The sequence below is a fragment of the Procambarus clarkii genome, chromosome 4 (assembly GCF_040958095.1).
Source record: "Procambarus clarkii isolate CNS0578487 chromosome 4, FALCON_Pclarkii_2.0, whole genome shotgun sequence".
Lineage (NCBI taxonomy): Eukaryota > Metazoa > Arthropoda > Malacostraca > Decapoda > Cambaridae > Procambarus > Procambarus clarkii.
In genome coordinates, this window is record NC_091153.1 from 56,365,646 (window position 1) to 56,383,428 (window position 17,783).

The window sequence follows — 17,783 nt, forward strand, 5'->3', positions numbered from 1 at the left end:
CAAGTATGCCATCAGGCAGTGTCAAGTATGCCATCAGGTAGTGTCAAGTATGTCATCAGGTAGTGTCAAGTATGCCATCAGGTAGTGCCAAGTATGCCATCAGGTAGTGTCAAGTATGTCATCAGGCAGTGTCAAGTATGCCATCAGGTAGTGTCAGGTATGCCATCAAGTAGTGTCAAGTATGCCATCAGATAGTGTCAAGTATGTCATCAGGCAGTGTCAAGTATGCCATCAGGTAGTGTCAAGTATGTCATCAGGCAGTGTCAATCTGAAAGTGTCAAAATCAGAAAGATTTTCTTCTTTCATCTCCTCTTTACCTCTCCTCTTCGTCTCTATGCCTTACCTCTCCTCCTCACATTCGTTCCATGTCTACTGGCCCCTCCTCGGGAGGCGCAACACTACCACCACCCCCAACACAACACATCACACTCTGGAACACAAACCTGGTGATCCAGACTAGAGCTTCAGCGTCGCCTAATCCACATTTTCCACCACATTAACTATGTATCTTGTCAAAGTTTCCAGCAGAGCCGCGAAGTGATGCGAAGTGGGAGAGGGGGAGAGAAGAGGGAGGGGAAAGTGGGAGAGCAGGGAGAGAGGGAGAACATGCAAAGAGGGGAAAGAGGGGGGGGGGTGAAGGTGTGAGTGTGAAGGAACAACCAAGAGGTTAGGGAGTTATTTTGAGGCCATGCAGGGAGAGGAAGGAGATGGAGAGCAAGAGTAAAGGATAATAAAGGGATTGTAAAGAGACAAGATGGACTAGATGGAATTTATGTAATCTTTCCTCGTAACGTATACCTCGTTGTTCTGGGACACGTCTGGTGGCATACTTATGTGCCTTCTTCATGTAAGTCTTATGCTTGACTACATATGGACTTTTGCTGGAGCTGCATACTCCAGTATTGGTCTCACACATGTTTTATACAAAATGTTTAATCAATCCTTACACAAATTTCTATAATTCCTAAAGTCAGTGGTTATGTTAGCCAGTATTATATGCCGCTGATAATATTCTTTTGATGTGGCCTTCAAGAAACAAGTTAGGAGTGATACCTGGCTTTAGGCTCCTTCCATCTACTTTCATTAATTTAGATTTACGTAAGTTAAACTCTAGTAGCCACTTGTTGGACCATTATTTATATTTGTCCAGGTCATTTTTCAGCCTCTTGCTGTCTTCGTTTGTCTTAATCCTCCTCATAATTTTTACAGCATCGGTAACCATTGAGAGAATTGATTCTCTTCCCGAAGGCACCGATTACACTAGTGCAGGATACTCTGTGGGGTTATCACATGGTTGTCTAGTCGTCTGTTTCACTTCTCTTTGAGGTTGCTGTCCTACTAATGGAGGGTTCCCCACTCCCATCTAAAGTTATCGATCTGAGGCATGTGGCTCCCAGCCACCATCTCCTTGCCCCTCCTTCTGCCCTTTCTCTCCCTTCCACCGTTATGTCCCTTTATAAGAAAAAAATTGTATCCCGTTATGTGCAAAAGTTTACTCTACTTGGGAGGCAGTGAGGGAAGTAAGGGAGGGAAGGTGAGGATGGAGTGAGGAGAGAGTATGAGAAGAGAATGAGGGAGAGTGAAGGGTTATAAGATGAGTAGATTTAAAAAAGAGGAGACAAACCCAAGAAGAGAGTATCAGACGGGAGAGAATACGAGGAATGAGGGCAGGAGGGAATAAAACGCGAGATGAAAAGAGTAAGGGAGAGGAGGGGAAGATGAGAACGTGAGACAAATATGAGAGAGACAGTGAAGATGACCCAAAAAATCTAGTCCATATAATTGTTTTAATTATAAATCGACAAGTCAACAGTTACAAACTTCAAAGAATATGAGAATTTGGCGGTGCCAATGGTTGCATTGTTAGATACTGTGGGCGGGGAGTGGGGGGTGGGGGTGGGGGGGGGTAGGGGGCGGGGATGGGGGGGAGGGGGCGGGGAATGGGCGGGTGGTGGCAGGATCTTTAGCTGGGGAAGGCGAAGGGATTTTCGCATTAAGGGAAAGGAGAGGAAGGATTTGTGGGGTACACTGGCCATCGATGAGGCCATTTTGAGTCGGTACGAAAAGTGGTGGGAGCGGATAATGTCCTGTGGCGGTAAGTGGCTGGCTGACTGCCTGGCTGGCTGGCTGGCTGGCTGGCTGGCTGGCTGGCTGGCTGGCTTGGAGGCTGATTGACGGGCTGGCTGGCTGACTGGCTGGCTGACTGCTGGCTTGGTGGCTAGCTTGGTGGCTGACTGACGGGCTGACTGGCTGGCTGGCTGGCTGACTGACTGGCTGGGTGGCTGGCTGACTGGTGTGCTTGGTGGCTGACTGGCTGACTGACAGACTGGTTGGCTGACTGACTGGTTGGTTTGGCTGGCGATAACAACTATGGTCAATCGCATTATCTGGAGATAGTGGCAATGTAGAAATACTAAATAACACTGAGCAAAATAAATGGTAGATAAAGAAGACGTAAAAATTGTCAGTCACCTGAATTACCAGACATCTGTAACGGCCGAGACGGACATTTTTTGTACAGAAGTTTTAGTAAAAGTTGTCAGGGAAGGTAAGAGGCTGGTGCAATTAAGACCCGTGCTAGGAAATGGTATATGGTAAGAGGTGCCAGGAGGCTGTATTAAAAGCGTAGTGCGTACCTTAATGTGGGGTTGTGAAACGCTGGTGTGGTATAGAATAAATTTTTATTGAACCAGGAATTGAATCATTAGAACCAGGACTAAACGAAAACCAACTGCTATGAACTCTCTCGGGAAAACCATTTTTTTTAAGGAGATCAATCGCAAACATATCAATTTTTCAGCAGTGGTTAAAAATATATGTAATCTGGCATACAGACAACACACACACACACACACACACACACACACACACACACACACATTTGTATACCACATATGTCAGGCCAATCCTGGAGTATGCAGCCCCAGCATGGAGTCCATATCTAGTCAAGGATAAGACTAAACTGGAAAAGGTTCAAAGGTTTGCCACCAGACTAGTACCCGAGCTGAGAGGTATGAGCTACGAGGAGAGACTACGGGAATTAAACCTCACTTCGCTGGAAGACAGAAGAGTTAGGGGGGACATGATCACCACATTCAAGATTCTGAAGGGAATTGATAGGGTAGATAAAGACAGTCTATTTAACACAAGGGGAACACGCACAAGGAGGCACAGGTGGAAACTGAGTGCCCAAATGAGCCACAGAGATATTAGAAAGAACTTTTTTAGTGTCAGAGTGGTTGACAAATGGAATGCATTAGGAAGTGATGTGGTGGAGGCTGTCTCCATACACAGTTTCAAGTGTAGATATGACAGAGCCCGATAGGCTCAGGAATCTGTACACCTGTTGATTGACGGTTGAGAGGCGGGACCAAAGAGCCAGAGCTCAACCCCCGCAAACACAACTAGGTGAGTACACACACACACACGTGCACGCACACACACACACACGTGCACACACACACACACACACACACGCGTGCACACACACGTGCACACACACACACACACACACACACACACACACACACACACACACACACACACACACACACACACACACACACACACACACACACACACACACACACACATTGAGAGGCGGACCAAAGGGTCAAAGCTCATCCCCCGCAAACACAACTAGGTAAGTACAACTAGGTAAGTTCACACACAAATGGGATCAAGTGATAATAGACCAAAGGGACAGTACACAATGAAGGGGAACTGCCTACCTGTGATGACTCAAGAGAGAGACCGGGGCGTGGACGTAACACCTAATCTAACTCCCGAGACCCATATAAATAGGATTACGACAGCAGCGTACTCTATACTGGCGAAAGTTAGAATATCAATCAGAAACATTCAGAGTGAAGAGGCTTTTAGGGCGCTTTACACTGGCTATGTGAGGCCAGTCTTAGAGTATGCTGCCCCATCATGGCGTTCCCCTCCTGAAGAAACACATAAGGAAACTGGAAAAGGTTCAGAAGTTTGCGACGAGACTCGTCCCAGAGTTACTAGGGATGGGATATGAGGAGCGCCTGAAGGAACTGAACCTTACGACACAAGAAAATAAAGGGGAAAGGGGAGATATGATAGGAACCTATAAAATACTCAGGGGATGGACACAGTGGAAATGGGTGAAATGTTCACAGGGAATACTTACAGAACGAGGGAACATGGGTGGAAGCTGGAAACTCAGATGGCCCCCAACTCTCTCTCTCTCTTCCCTTGCTCGAATACCAAGAGACTCTTTAATTAATTCGAATAAGAAAACTAATTGAGATCCACAACTCCATCATGGAAAGTTGGTGTGGGTTCTTATTTGCTTTGTCCACCTCCCTCCCACTCTCCCTCCCTCTCTGAATCCCCCGTCCCTCCCTCCCTGTTTCCTTCTACAGCCTGCTTCTCTGTCCTTATCGTATCATTATCTTAGTCTCTCCAGCCTTTCTCCCTCCATCTCTCCTCCCTCAACCTGTCACTCTTCGTCAGTTCTCTTCATCAGCCCCGCACCCTCCATCACTCTCTCTCCCTCAAACTTCCCCTACTACTGAGTCCTTCTCTCCCTGCTCTCCCTCCAACGACTCCCTCACTCCGTCCTGATCCCTCTTTCCCTGTTAACAACTGATTGTTTTTCCATTCATATAACAAAGGCTGATAAATTCAGCACTATTGTTATTTTAAACAAGGAGGAATATATTTCGAAAATGAATGATCTCCTCCTAGATTCTTCAACGTACACTAAACTTAGGAAAAATCCCCTTGAGGACATCATCAAGTTCTTCAATAGCAGCTTGATGAAGTTCTTAAGTAAACATAAAGATCTTCTTAGTCAATTTACTACCTCATCACCTTCATTACCATATCTTATGGACTTGTTAAGACGCATAAACCTAACAATCCCATGAGACCTATCATCAGTTCTGCGGGATCCATTTCTTACAAACTCTCCAAATGGCTTACCAAAATCTTGTCCCCATTGTTAGGAACGATCTCCTCTTCTCATTTGACAAATTCTCTTGAATTAGTTAACAAATTGAATAGTGTTCCTGTCACTCCTGATGTAAAGTTAATCAGTTTTGACGTTTGTTCTTTGTTCACAAAGGTACCGGTTGATGATATTCTCGATTATCTTGCTCGTGAACTAATGAGCCATGTTTTGCCTCTTTCTGCTGGTATTATTGTCAGTCTTGTTAAGTTGTGCATTAAAGAATGTAAATTTACCTTTAATAATGAGTATTATTTACAGACTTTTGGAATGGCAATGGGGAATCCTCTATCGCCATTGCTTTCAAACTTGTACATGGAATTCTTCGAAAAGAAATTTGTTTCAAAAATAACTCCTGGAATCATTCCTTGGTTTAGATATGTTGATGATATCTTGTGTATTTGGCCTTCAGATGTAAAAACAGACGAATTTGTAGCCAAACTTAATGACCAAGTCACCTCCATAAAATTTACTATGGAGACTGAAATTGATAAATGTTTGCCATTCTTAGATGTGCTTTTTCATAGGGAAGACTCTTCATTAAAGTTTAGTGTTTACAGAAAACCTACGAATAATTTATCTTATGTTCATTATTTTTCAGGGCATAGATACAATGTGAAAAAGTCAATTTTCTCTTCAATGTATCTAAGAGCTCTTCGAGTTGTGAGTCCAGAATTCTTAGACGATGAGTTTAAGAATATTGATTCGATTGGTCTTAAGCTTTGTTACCCACTGAATTTTTTGGAAGTTAGCCGTAACAAAGCACGTTGGACATATTATAATAATGTATGCAGTGAAAGGATTCGCCCAAAGAATGTGTTATGTTTACCATATTTCTCTGGGTTTGAGAATATTGTCAAGGCCTTGAAACTTTTTAATATAGATGTAATGTTTAGCTACGAAAACACTGTAGGTAAGCTATTAGTTAGGAACAGCCCTCGTAGTGATAATTGTGTTATTTATAAAATACCTTGTAAAGAATGTAATAAGTTCTATGTTGGGCAAACATCTAAAGATTTAAAATGTACAATATCGCAACATAAATACTCTGTAAGACATGGCCAATTGTCTAATGCTTTGTTTGTTCATTTGTCAGAAAATGCTCACCAAATTGATTGGGAGAGTGCTTCTTCAATAACAAAATTGTAAAAGCACCTATAACAGAAACATAATTGAATCTGCTTTGATACAGATCACAAAAGAAAGTAATTTGAATATTAGCAGTGGTCTATATAACTTAGATCCATTTTTAATAGATCAGTTAAAGGGCGATTTAAGTAGGATCATTGGAACGCATTTGTCTCACTAATTCATTTACCATTTTATGCTATAATTATCTATGTATTGTGCCTGTGTATGTGTGCTGTATCAGATGGGCCATTGTGCGACATCAGATGGGCCAATTGGCTGCATCTGATGGGCCAATGGGCCGTCTGCGCTGTCCACGTATTGTACCTCACCTCACTTCACCATTCTCTCCTGCCAATTTATACCCATCACTCGATCTGTAAAATCACTCCTTCTGAAGATGTATTAATATACGAAAGTACTTAAGGAAATTCCTGTTTCATTTTTCCTCCGTGGTCTGACATTGTCACATTTTTAATCACGTGTTTATTTTCGTGATATACACAGACACACACACACACATATATATATATATATATATATATATATATATATATATATATATATATATATATATATATATATATATATATATATATATATGTATATATATATGTATATATATATATATATATATATATATATATATATATATATATATATATATATATATATATATATATATATATATATATATATATATATATATATATATTCATATGTCTTTCCCATTTACATTCTTTCCTTAGCCGGCTTTATTTTCTTCCTGCTTCCCCAATTCCCGACATTCCTTCCTTCGCTCGTTCGTTCGTTCGTTCGTTCATTCCTTCCTTCCTTCCGTTCTCGCACTTTCTGTTTCTCTTACCCCACCTCCTCCTAACCACTCTATTCCCCTTGCTGATTCAACTTCACTCCCTCCCTACCATTCTCTCCCATTCTTCCCTATCTCTCATTCCCTCATCATTCCCCAATATGTTCTAACATATGACAAACAAAATATTTAAGCATAATATGGATCACGAGCCAGGGGGAGAACAAGATCATTTTTAACCTCGTTCTCAATCCACCAACCGGATCCACACAGCATTAACGCGACATTCCCCTCCCCCCCCACCAGCGGGTACCCGCCATACACCTGCGGTGATTGGTCACGATGTGCGTAGTTAACAATACTAGCTAACGAGCCATCCATCCTCCCTGGCCCGCAGCGCCCCTGTGGGACACTTTTTGCTTGGCTGAGAACGTCGCAAGACTGTGGTGCTGGGGGGATGGAAGACTGGTGCTGGGGTGATGGAAGACTGGTGCTGGGGTGATGGAAGACTGGTGCTAGGGTGATGGAAGACTGTGGTGCTGGGGTGATGCAAGACTGGTGCTGGGGGGATGGAAGACTGGTGCTGGGGTGATGCAAGACTGGGGTGATGGAAGACTGGGGTGATGGAAGACTGGTGTGCTGGGGTAATGGAAGACTGGTGCTGGGGTGATGCAAGACTGGTGTGCTGGGGTAATGGAAGACTGGTGCTGGGGTGATGCAAGACTGGTGCTGGGGTGATGGAAGACTGGTGCTGGGGTGATGGAAGACTGGTGCTGGGGTGATGGAAGACAGGTGCTAGGGTGATGGAAGACTGTGGAGCTGGGGTGATGGAAGACTAGTGCTGGGGTGATGGAAGACTGGGGCTGGGGTGATGGAAGACTGGTGCTGGGGTGATGCATGACTGGTGCTGGGGTGATGGAAGACTGGGGCTGGGGTGATGGAAGACTGGTGCTGGGGTGATGGAAGACTGGTGCTGGGGTGATGGAAGACTGGTGCTGGGGTGATGCAAGACTGGTGCTGGGGTGATGCAAGACTGGTGCTGGGGTGATGCAAGACTGGTGCTGGGGTGATGCAAGACTGGGGTGCTGGGGTGATGGAAGACTGGTGCTGGGGTGATGCAAGACTGGTGCTGGGGTGATGGAAGACTGGTGCTGGGGTGATGCAAGACTGGTGCTGGGGTGATGGAAGACTGGTGTGGGGTGATGCAAGACTGGTGCTGGGGTGATGCAAGACTGGTGCTGGGGTGATGGAAGACTGGGGTGATGCAAGACTGGTGCTGGGGTGATGCAAGACTGGTGCTGGGGTGATGGAAGACTGTGGTGCTGGGGTGATGCAAGACTGGTGCTGGGGGATGGAAGACTGGTGCTGGGGTGATGCAAGACTGGGGTGATGGAAGACTGGGGTGATGGGGTAATGGAAGACTGGTGCTGGGGTGATGCAAGACTGGTGTGCTGGGGTAATGGAAGACTGGTGCTGGGGTGATGCAAGACTGGTGCTGGGGTGATGGAAGACTGGGGTGCTGGGGTGATGGAAGACTGGGGTGCTGGGGTGATGGAAGACTGGTGCTGGGGTGATGGAAGACTGGTGCTGGGGTGATGGAAGACTGGTGCTGGTGTGATGGAAGACATGTGCTAGGGTGATGGAAGACTGTGTAGCTGGGGTGATGGAAGACTGGTGCTGGGGTGATGGAAGACTGGGGCGCTGGGGTGATAGAAGACTGGTGCTGGGGTGATGCAAGATTGGGGTGCTGGGGTGATGGAAGACTGGTGCTGGGGTGATGCAAGACTGGTGCTGGGGTGATGCAAGATTGGGGTGCTGGGGTGATGGAAGACTGGTGCTGGGGTGATGCAAGACTGGTGCTGGGGTGATGGAAGACTGGTGCTGGGGTGATGCAAGACTGGTGCTGGGGTGATGGAAGACTGGTGTGGGGTGATGCAAGACTGGTGCTGGGGTGATGCAAGACTGGTGCTGGGGTGATGGAAGACTGGGGTGATGCAAGACTGGTGCTGGGGTGATGCAAGACTGGTGCTGGGGTGATGGAAGACTGGTGCTGGGGTGATGCAAGACTGATGCTGGGGTGATGCAAGACTGGGGTGCTGGGGTGATGGAAGACTGGTGCTGGGGTGATGCAAGACTGGTGCTGGGGTGATGGAAGACTGGTGCTGGGGTGATGGAAGACTGGTGCTGGGGTGATGCAAGACTGGTGCTGGGGTGATGGAAGACTGAGGTGCTGGGGTGATGGAAGACTGGTGTGGGGTGATGCAAGACTGGTGCTGGGGTGATGCAAGACTGGAGCTGAAGTGATGCAAGACTGGTGTTGGGGTGATGCAAGACTGGTGCTGGGGTGATGCAAGACTGGAGCTGAAGTGATGCAAGACTGGTGTTGGGGTGATGCAAGACTGGTGCTGGGGTGATGCAAGACTGGAGCTGGAGTGATGCAAGACTGGTGTTGGGGTGATGCAAGACTGGTGCTGGGGTGATGCAAGACTGAAGCTGAAGTGATGCAAGACTGGTGTTGGGGTGATGCAAGACTGGTGCTGGGGTGATGCAAGACTGGACCTGGAGTGATGCAAGACTGGTGTTGGGGTGATGCAAGACTGGTGCTGGGGTGATGCAAGACTGAAGCTGAAGTGATGGAAGACTGGTGCTGGGGTGATGGAAGACTGGTGCTGGGGTGATGGAAGACTGGGGTGCTGGGGTGATGGAAGACTGGTGCTGGGGTGATGCAAGACTGGTGCTGGGGTGATGCAAGACTGGTGCTGGGGTGATGCAAGACTGGTGCTGGGGTGATGCAAGACTGGTGCTGGGGTGATGGAAGACTGGTGCTGGGGTGATGCAAGACTGGTGCTGGGGTGATGCAAGACTGGTGCTGGGGTGATGGAAGACTGGGGTGCTGGGGTGATGGAAGACTGGTGCTGGGGTGATGCAAGACTGGTGCTGGGGTGATGGAAGACTGGTGCTGGGGTGATGCAAGGCTGGTGCTGGGGTGATGGAAGACTGGTGCTGGGGTGATGCAAGACTGGTGCTGGGGTGATGCAAGACTGGTGCTGGGGTGATGCAAGACTGGTGCTGGGGTGATGGAAGACTGAAGCTGAAGTTATGCAAGACTGGAGCTGGAGTGATGCAAGACTGGTGTTGGGGTGATGCAAGACTGGTGCTGGGGTGATGGAAGACTGGGGTGATGCAAGACTGGTGTTGGGGTGATGCAAGACTGGTGCTGGGGTGATGCAAGACTGGAGCTGGAGTGATGCAAGACTGGTGTTGGGGTGATGCAAGACTGGTGCTGTGGTGATGCAAGACTGAAGCTGAAGTGATGCAAGACTGGTGTTGGGGTGATGCAAGACTGGTGCTGGGGTGATGCAAGACTGGAGCTGAAGTGATGCAAGACTGGTGTTGGGGTGATGCAAGACTGGTGCTGGGGTGATGCAAGACTGGAGCTGGAGTGATGCAAGACTGGTGTTGGGGTGATGCAAGACTGGTGTTGGGGTGATGCAAGACTGGGGTGATGCAAGACTGGTGTTGGGGTGATGGAAGACTGGTGTTGGGGTGATGCAAGACTGGTGTTGGGGTGATGGAAGACTTGTGCTGGGGTGATGGAAGACTGGTGCTGGGGTGATGCAAGACTGGTGTTGGGGTGATGCAAGACTGGTGTTGGGGTGATGGAAGACTTGTGCTGGGGTGATGGAAGACTGGTGATGGGGTGATGCAAGACTGGAGCTGGAGTGATGCAAGACTGGTGCTGGGGTGATGCAAGACTGGTGCTGGGGTGATGCAAGACTGGTGCTGGGGTGATGGAAGACTGAAGCTGAAGTTATGCAAGACTGGAGCTGGAGTGATGCAAGACTGGTGTTGGGGTGATGCAAGACTGGTGCTGGGGTGATGGAAGACTGGGGTGATGCAAGACTGGTGTTGGGGTGATGCAAGACTGGTGCTGGGGTGATGCAAGACTGGAGCTGGAGTGATGCAAGACTGGTGTTGGGGTGATGCAAGACTGGTGCTGTGGTGATGCAAGACTGAAGCTGAAGTGATGCAAGACTGGTGTTGGGGTGATGCAAGACTGGTGCTGGGGTGATGCAAGACTGGAGCTGAAGTGATGCAAGACTGGTGTTGGGGTGATGCAAGACTGGTGCTGGGGTGATGCAAGACTGGAGCTGGAGTGATGCAAGACTGGTGTTGGGGTGATGCAAGACTGGTGTTGGGGTGATGCAAGACTGGGGTGATGCAAGACTGGTGTTGGGGTGATGGAAGACTGGTGTTGGGGTGATGCAAGACTGGTGTTGGGGTGATGGAAGACTTGTGCTGGGGTGATGGAAGACTGGTGCTGGGGTGATGCAAGACTGGTGTTGGGGTGATGCAAGACTGGTGTTGGGGTGATGGAAGACTTGTGCTGGGGTGATGGAAGACTGGTGCTGGGGTGATGCAAGACTGGAGCTGGAGTGATGCAAGACTGGTGTTGGGGTGATGCAAGACTGGTGCTGGGGTGATGCAAGACTGGTGCTGGGGTGATGCAAGACTGGAGCTAGAGTGATGCAAGTCTGGAGCTGGAGTGATGCAAGACTGGGGTGCAGGGGTGATGCAAGACTGGTGTTGGGGTGATGCAAGACTGGGGTGGTGTGGTGATGCAAGACTGGGGTGCTGGGGTGATGCAAGACTGGGGTGCTGGGGTGATGCAAGACTGGTGTTGGGGTGATGCAAGACTGGTGTTGGGGTGATGCAAGACTGGGGTGCTGGGGTGATGCAAGACTGGGGTGCTGGGGTCATGCAAGACTGGTGCTGGGGTCATGCAAGACTGGTGCTGGGGTCATGCAAGACTGGTGTTGGGGTGATGCAAGACTGGGGTGCTGGGGTGATGCAAGACTGGGGTGCTGGGGTCATGCAAGACTTTTGTTGGGGTGATGCAAGACTGGGGTGATGCAAGACTGGGGTGCTGGGGTCATGCAAGACTCGGGTGATGCAAGACTGGGGTGCTGGGGTGATGCAAGACTGGTGTTGGGGTGATGCAAGACTGGGGTGCTGGGGTGATGCAAGATTGGTGCTGGGGTGATGCAAGACTGGTGCTGGGGTGATGCAAGACTGGGGTGCTGGGGTGATGCAAGACTGGTGCTGGGGTGATGCAAGACTGGTGGTGGGGTGATGCATGACTGGTGTTGGGGTGATGCAAGACTGGGGTGCTGGGGTGATGCAAGACTGCTGCTGGGGTGATGCAAGACTGGTGCTGGGGTGATGCAAGACTGGGGTGCGTGGGTGATGCAAGACTGGTGCTGGGGTGATGCATGACTGGTGCCTGGGTGATGCAAGACTGGTGCTGGGGTGATGCAAGACTGGTGTTGGGGTGATGGAAGACTGGTGCTGGGGTGATGCAAGACTGGGGTGCTGGGGTGATGCAAGACTGGTGCTGGGGTGATGTAAGACTGGGGTGCGTGGGTGATGCAAGACTGGTGCTGGGGTGATGCAAGACTGGTGCGTGGGTGATGCAAGACTGGTGCTGGGGTGATGTAAGACTGGGGATGCGTGGGTGATGCAAGACTGGTGCTGGGGTGGTGCAAGATCCCAGATGAAAAGCAATCATTAGAAAGTAACGCCACCTCCCGGGACCTAATCCAGATTACACAGAAGCCGTTCCTCTATCCTCTGCTACGTCAAACGAACGTTAATGAATCCCTCCGTTACGTCAAGCCAACCGAGATGAAGGCAGCCTCGCGTCAAGTAAACATACCCGATATAAGATGGCAGCCGCGAAGTAGTTCCATAGTCTGATGTTCGAAAAAATATTTAAGCTTAACGGGCTAATGTGAATATCAAGATTGCTACTTTGGAAAGGGGAAGGATTGGCGGACCGAGGGAGATCGTGGTTTATTAATGGTTTTTGTTCACAGACTACCACCTAACACCTCCTATTACCTTCACTAACAACGTCAGATGCCAGGCCATCACCGAACTTCAACAACCAGCAATGTCCTAATGAACTGTGAGACCGGATGCCGTTGGCATCTCACTAAGAACATCATCAGTTCAGAACTTGAACATCAACACAGCATCAACTTACACGGTGCTTAAGGAGCCTATATATATCGAGATCGCTCCCAGCTGAGCTTATACTGCTCGCAGCTTAATGCCCAAGCTTACTTATAATAATTGATGTTTCTTCCCTAAGCCAAAATTCTTATGGCCGGCACGTCCTCAGTGTACAGGACAAGTAAAGATTAACATGTGTACAGATGCAGCTTCTCACCTCAGTTGTCACTGACCACCTCCCTACAGTAAACATTATAGGTAAGCTTATCGTACTCTACTTTCTTCCCCACTCTCTTGCTTTGTCTTCATCATCTACCTTTTTGTTTCAGTGGCATTTGTCGCTCTGTCTCTCTTTCTCTCTCTCTCTCTCTCTCTCTCTCTCTCTCTCTCTCTCTCTCTCTCTCTCTCTCTCTCTCTCTCTCTCTCTCTCTCTCTCTCTCTCTCTCTCTCTCTCTCTCTCTCTCTCTCTCTCTCTCTCTCTCTCTCTCTCTCTCTCTCTCTCTCTCTCTCTCTCTCTCTCTCTCTCTCTCTCTCTCTCTCTCTCTCTCTCTCTCACTCTCTCTCTCTCTCTCTCTCTCTCTCTCTCTCTCTCTCTCTCTCTCTCTCTCTCTCTCTCTCTCTCTCTCTCTCTCTCTCTCTCTCTCTCTCTCTCTCTCTCTCCCTCTCTCTCTCTCTCTCTCTGTCTCTGCCTTTCTCTGCCTCTCTCTGTCTCTGTCTGTCTGTCTCTCTCTCTCTCTCTCTCTCTCTCTCTCTCTCTCTCTCTCTCTCTCTCTCTCTCTCTCTCTCTCTCTCTCTCTCTCTCTCTCTCTCTCTCTCTCTCTCTCTCTCTCTCTCTCTCTCTCTCTCCCTCTCTATCTCTCTCTCTCTCTCTCTCTCTCTCTCTCTCTCTCTCTCTCTCTCACTCTCTCTCTCTCTCTCTCTCTCTCTCTCTCTCTCTCTCTCTCTCTCTCTCTCTCTCTCTCTCTCTCTCTCTCTCTCTCTCTCTCTCTCTCTCCCTCTCTCTCTCTCTCTCTCTGTCTCTGCCTTTCTCTGCCTCTCTCTGTCTCTGTCTGTCTGTCTCTCTCTCTCTCTATCTCTCTCTCTCTCTCTCTCTCTCTCTCTCTCTCTCTCTCTCTCTCTCTCTCTCTCTCTCTCTCTCTCTCTCTCTCTCTCTCTCTCTCTCTCTCTCTCTCTCGCTCTCTCTCTCTCTCTCTCTCTCTCTCTCTCTCTCGCTCTCTCTCTCTCTCTCTCACACGGTAGAAACCTGGCATGACACACTGACACAATAAGAGACCAATCTATGGCACTGTTATTATTTTATTTAAAAATTTGTTATTATTTAAATTTCACAAAAGAACTTTAATGTGTACAACAATTACATTACCGGACCATTTACACTAATCTTCTCTCAAGAATTTTCGAGGACGAATGTTCTGGAGTCTAAGACGTCTTGGTACAATTTCATACAGAAAAGTTGGATTAACCTAACCTACCCAAACTTAACCAAACCTAATCTAAGCAAAACAAACCTAACGAAATCAAACCGAATGTAATCAAACCTAACCCAATCAAACCCAATCAAACCAAATCTAGCCAAACTAGACACACACAAAAATCCCACCAAGTCATATAAATCAATGAGAAAATCCACCAAGGCAGTGAGGTGGGCGCGAACCTGCGACCAAGGCAATGTCAAGCCACATACTCTACCACTAAACCACCGCGACTTGTAACAAATCATACAACCGGATTTCTTCTGAAATCCTGTTTCTACCGTGATTTCTGTGTGTTTCTGTGTTTTCTCACTGTAAGGTATAGGATTATTTTGCCCTTCCAACCGAGTGCTTGTGGGTCACACGTGAAAACTTTGACTGGCTTCAGTAGGGAGCTCCAGACTTCATGTGATTTCAGTAGAAATCCGGTTAGATGACCCTTACAAGTCCTCGCTGGTCTTGTGGTAGGGTATGGGGCTTAGCACTGCCTTGCTCGCAGGTTCGCACCCACCTCACTGCCCTACTGGATTTTCTCATGGTTATACCAAATTAATCCTAAGCTAACTAAACCAAACCTAATCAAATCAAACCAGAAAAAAACTTAATCTAACCAAACTTAACCGAACTAAACCAAATCGAACCAGACCTAATCTATCCAAACCTAATCTAACCAATCCAAGCCAAACCAAACCTAATATACTCAAATGTAACCAAATCAAACCTTGCCTCACCAAACGAACCTAACTAAACCAAACCAAACCTAACTAAACCTAACCTAATATAAGCAAACCTAAACTAACCACCCTTAACCAAATGAAACTTAACCAAGCCAAGCCTAACCCTACCCAACCAAACCCAATCAAGCCCAACCAAACCAGAGCTATTACTGGTTTAATACCGCCAGCCCCCATCTTTAACACACCCTCCTGTCATTCTGTCTTAAGACACTGTGCTGCCCGAGATTAATCTTTGACTAAATTTCTCCCCCTTTACCAGGGTTGAGTTGATCATGCATTAATCAGAGGATCACCTGACCTTTGTTTAATGTCGCCATGTTGTCCAGAGATGGTCTACAGGCCGTGTATACCCGTGGAATGACAATAGTGGAACAATGGTATTTTTGCTCGTTATTTTCTTATTGTTTATTGTTCCAAAGTACAGAATATATATCTATTACTTTCCACAAACGTTGGCTGTGACCTTCGCCTCTGACAACGTAGGGAAGACGTCTTGAAGGCACCTGCCGGTAGTCGACTTATGGAACACGGTGTCACAAGCCATATTACTGGAAAAGACCGTATCACCTATAGCCTGTTGCATGGCAACCTGACTTACCCTTGTAAACAATTTAGGCGCGAATGCTCAGCTGGTGCTATACCGGCCCCTATCCCGCGGCACCTTTTGTGGGTAACATGAACCTTAAATCCGATTATAGTGTCATCCACAGTCACAATATCTCACCCTGAAGCATCTACAAACACTATATCTCACCCTGGAGCATCCACAGACACTATATCTCCCTCTGCAGCATCCACACTCACTATATCTCCCTCTGCATCATCCACAGTCACTGTATCTCACTTTGCAGCATATACAGTCACTATATCTCCCTCTGCATCATCCACAGTCACTATATCTCCCTTTGCAGCATCTACAGTCACTATATCTCCCTCTGCACTCTGCAGCATCCACAGTCACCATATCTCCCTCTGCAGCATCCACAGTCACTATATCTCCCTCTGCAGCATCCACAGTCACTATATCTCCCTCTGCAGCATCCACAGTCACTTTATCTCCCTCTGCATCATCCACAGTCAATATATCTCCCTCTGCAGCATCCACAGTCACTATATCTCCCTCTGCAGCATCCACAGTCACTTTATCTCCCTCTGCAGCATCCACAGTCACTATATCTCCCTCTGCAGCATCCACAGTCACTATTTCTCCCTCTGCAGCATCCACAGTCACTTTATCTCCCTCTGCAGCATCCACAGTCACTATATCTCCCTCTGCAGCATCCACAGTCACTTTATCTCCCTCAGTAACATCCACAGTCACTTTATCTCCCTCTGCAGCATCCACAGTCACTATATCTCCCTCTGCAGCATCCAGTCACTATATTCCAGGGTGCAGCACCTCCATACTTAGTGGACTCGAATCTTCCTTTAGGGCACCAATACACGAATTTCCGTATCCACATTCAATCTCCGGTGCGGACAGAAACGATTGGGCACGTTTCCTTTCATTGAATGGTCGTGTTCATCTAGCCGTTAAATATGTACCCAGGAGTTAGCCAACTGTTGTGGCATTCATTCTGTGAAAGGTCAGAGGCTGGCCCAGGGAGACCTTGATGACAGTATTGGAGGCTTCCTCTCCTAGACGATGGGAAGTATATGGGTGATGATGGAGAATTACAGAGCACAGCTTTTATCGCCAGGCGAACGTTCATGAAGGCAGCTTCCTCTGCCTGGCGAACGTTCATGAAGGCAGCTTCCTCTGCCTGGGGAACGTTCATGAAGGCAGCTTCCTCTGCCTGGTGAACCTTCATGAAGGCAGCTTCCTCTGCCTGGTGAACCTTCATGAAGGCAGCTTCCTCTGCCTGGGGAACGTTCATGAAGGCAGCTTCCTCTGCCTGGCGAACGTTCATGATGGCAGCTTCCTCTGCCTGGCGAACCTTCAAGAAGGCAACTTCCTCTGCCTGGCGAACGTTCATGAAGGCAGCTTCCTCTGCCTGGCGAACGTTCATGAAGGCAGCTTCCTCTGCCTGGCGAACCTTCAAGAAGGCAACTTCCTCTGCCTGGCGAACGTTCATGAAGGCAGCTTCCTCTGCCTGGCGAACGTTCATGAAGGCAGCTTCCTCTGCCTGGCGAACGTTCATGAAGGCAGCTTCCTCTGCCTGGCGAACGTTCGTGAAGGCAGCTTCCTCTGCTGGTGAACGTTCATGAAGGCAGCTTCCTCTGCTGGCGAACCTTCATGACGGCAGCTTCGTCTGCCTGGCGAACCTTCATGACGGCAGCTTCGTCTGCCTGGCGAAAACCCCATAATGGCAGCTTTCTCAGTAAGGGAACGCACAGAGGGCGGAGACACGGGACTGCCTCAACACCTACTTCCGTGGATCGAGAAATTGGAGTGAGTCAGAGGCAAAAGGAATGGGATGCCCGGATGGGTATGGAGATGTGGCCAGCCAGATGGTCCATTTGCTGCCCCAATGGCCTCCCAGCATCACCCACCCCATCACCCACTCCGTCACTCACTCCATCATCCACACTGGCTGCTCTCATCCTCTCTCTCCAGCTCGTCATCCTAAAGTTCCCCAACGTCAAGAAACTGTCGTACTAAAATGCCCTTGTCCTAACCTACCAGAGGACTCAAA

The 17,783-nt window shown here is 48.2% G+C and overlaps 1 protein-coding gene across 1 annotated transcript; it reads right to left on the reverse strand.

Annotated features, from left to right (window-relative positions):
* Positions 1–16,027: 16,027 nt before the first annotated feature.
* LOC138371738 (uncharacterized) lies at positions 16,028–17,288 on the reverse strand. The gene is made up of 2 exons (XM_069336762.1): positions 16,709–17,288; positions 16,028–16,509 (listed from the first exon to the last, which is right to left on the reverse strand). Exons 1-2 carry the CDS (start codon positions 17,286–17,288, stop codon positions 16,028–16,030), a joined length of 1,062 nt encoding a protein of 353 aa, XP_069192863.1.
* Between the last annotated feature and the right edge of the window lie 495 nt (positions 17,289–17,783).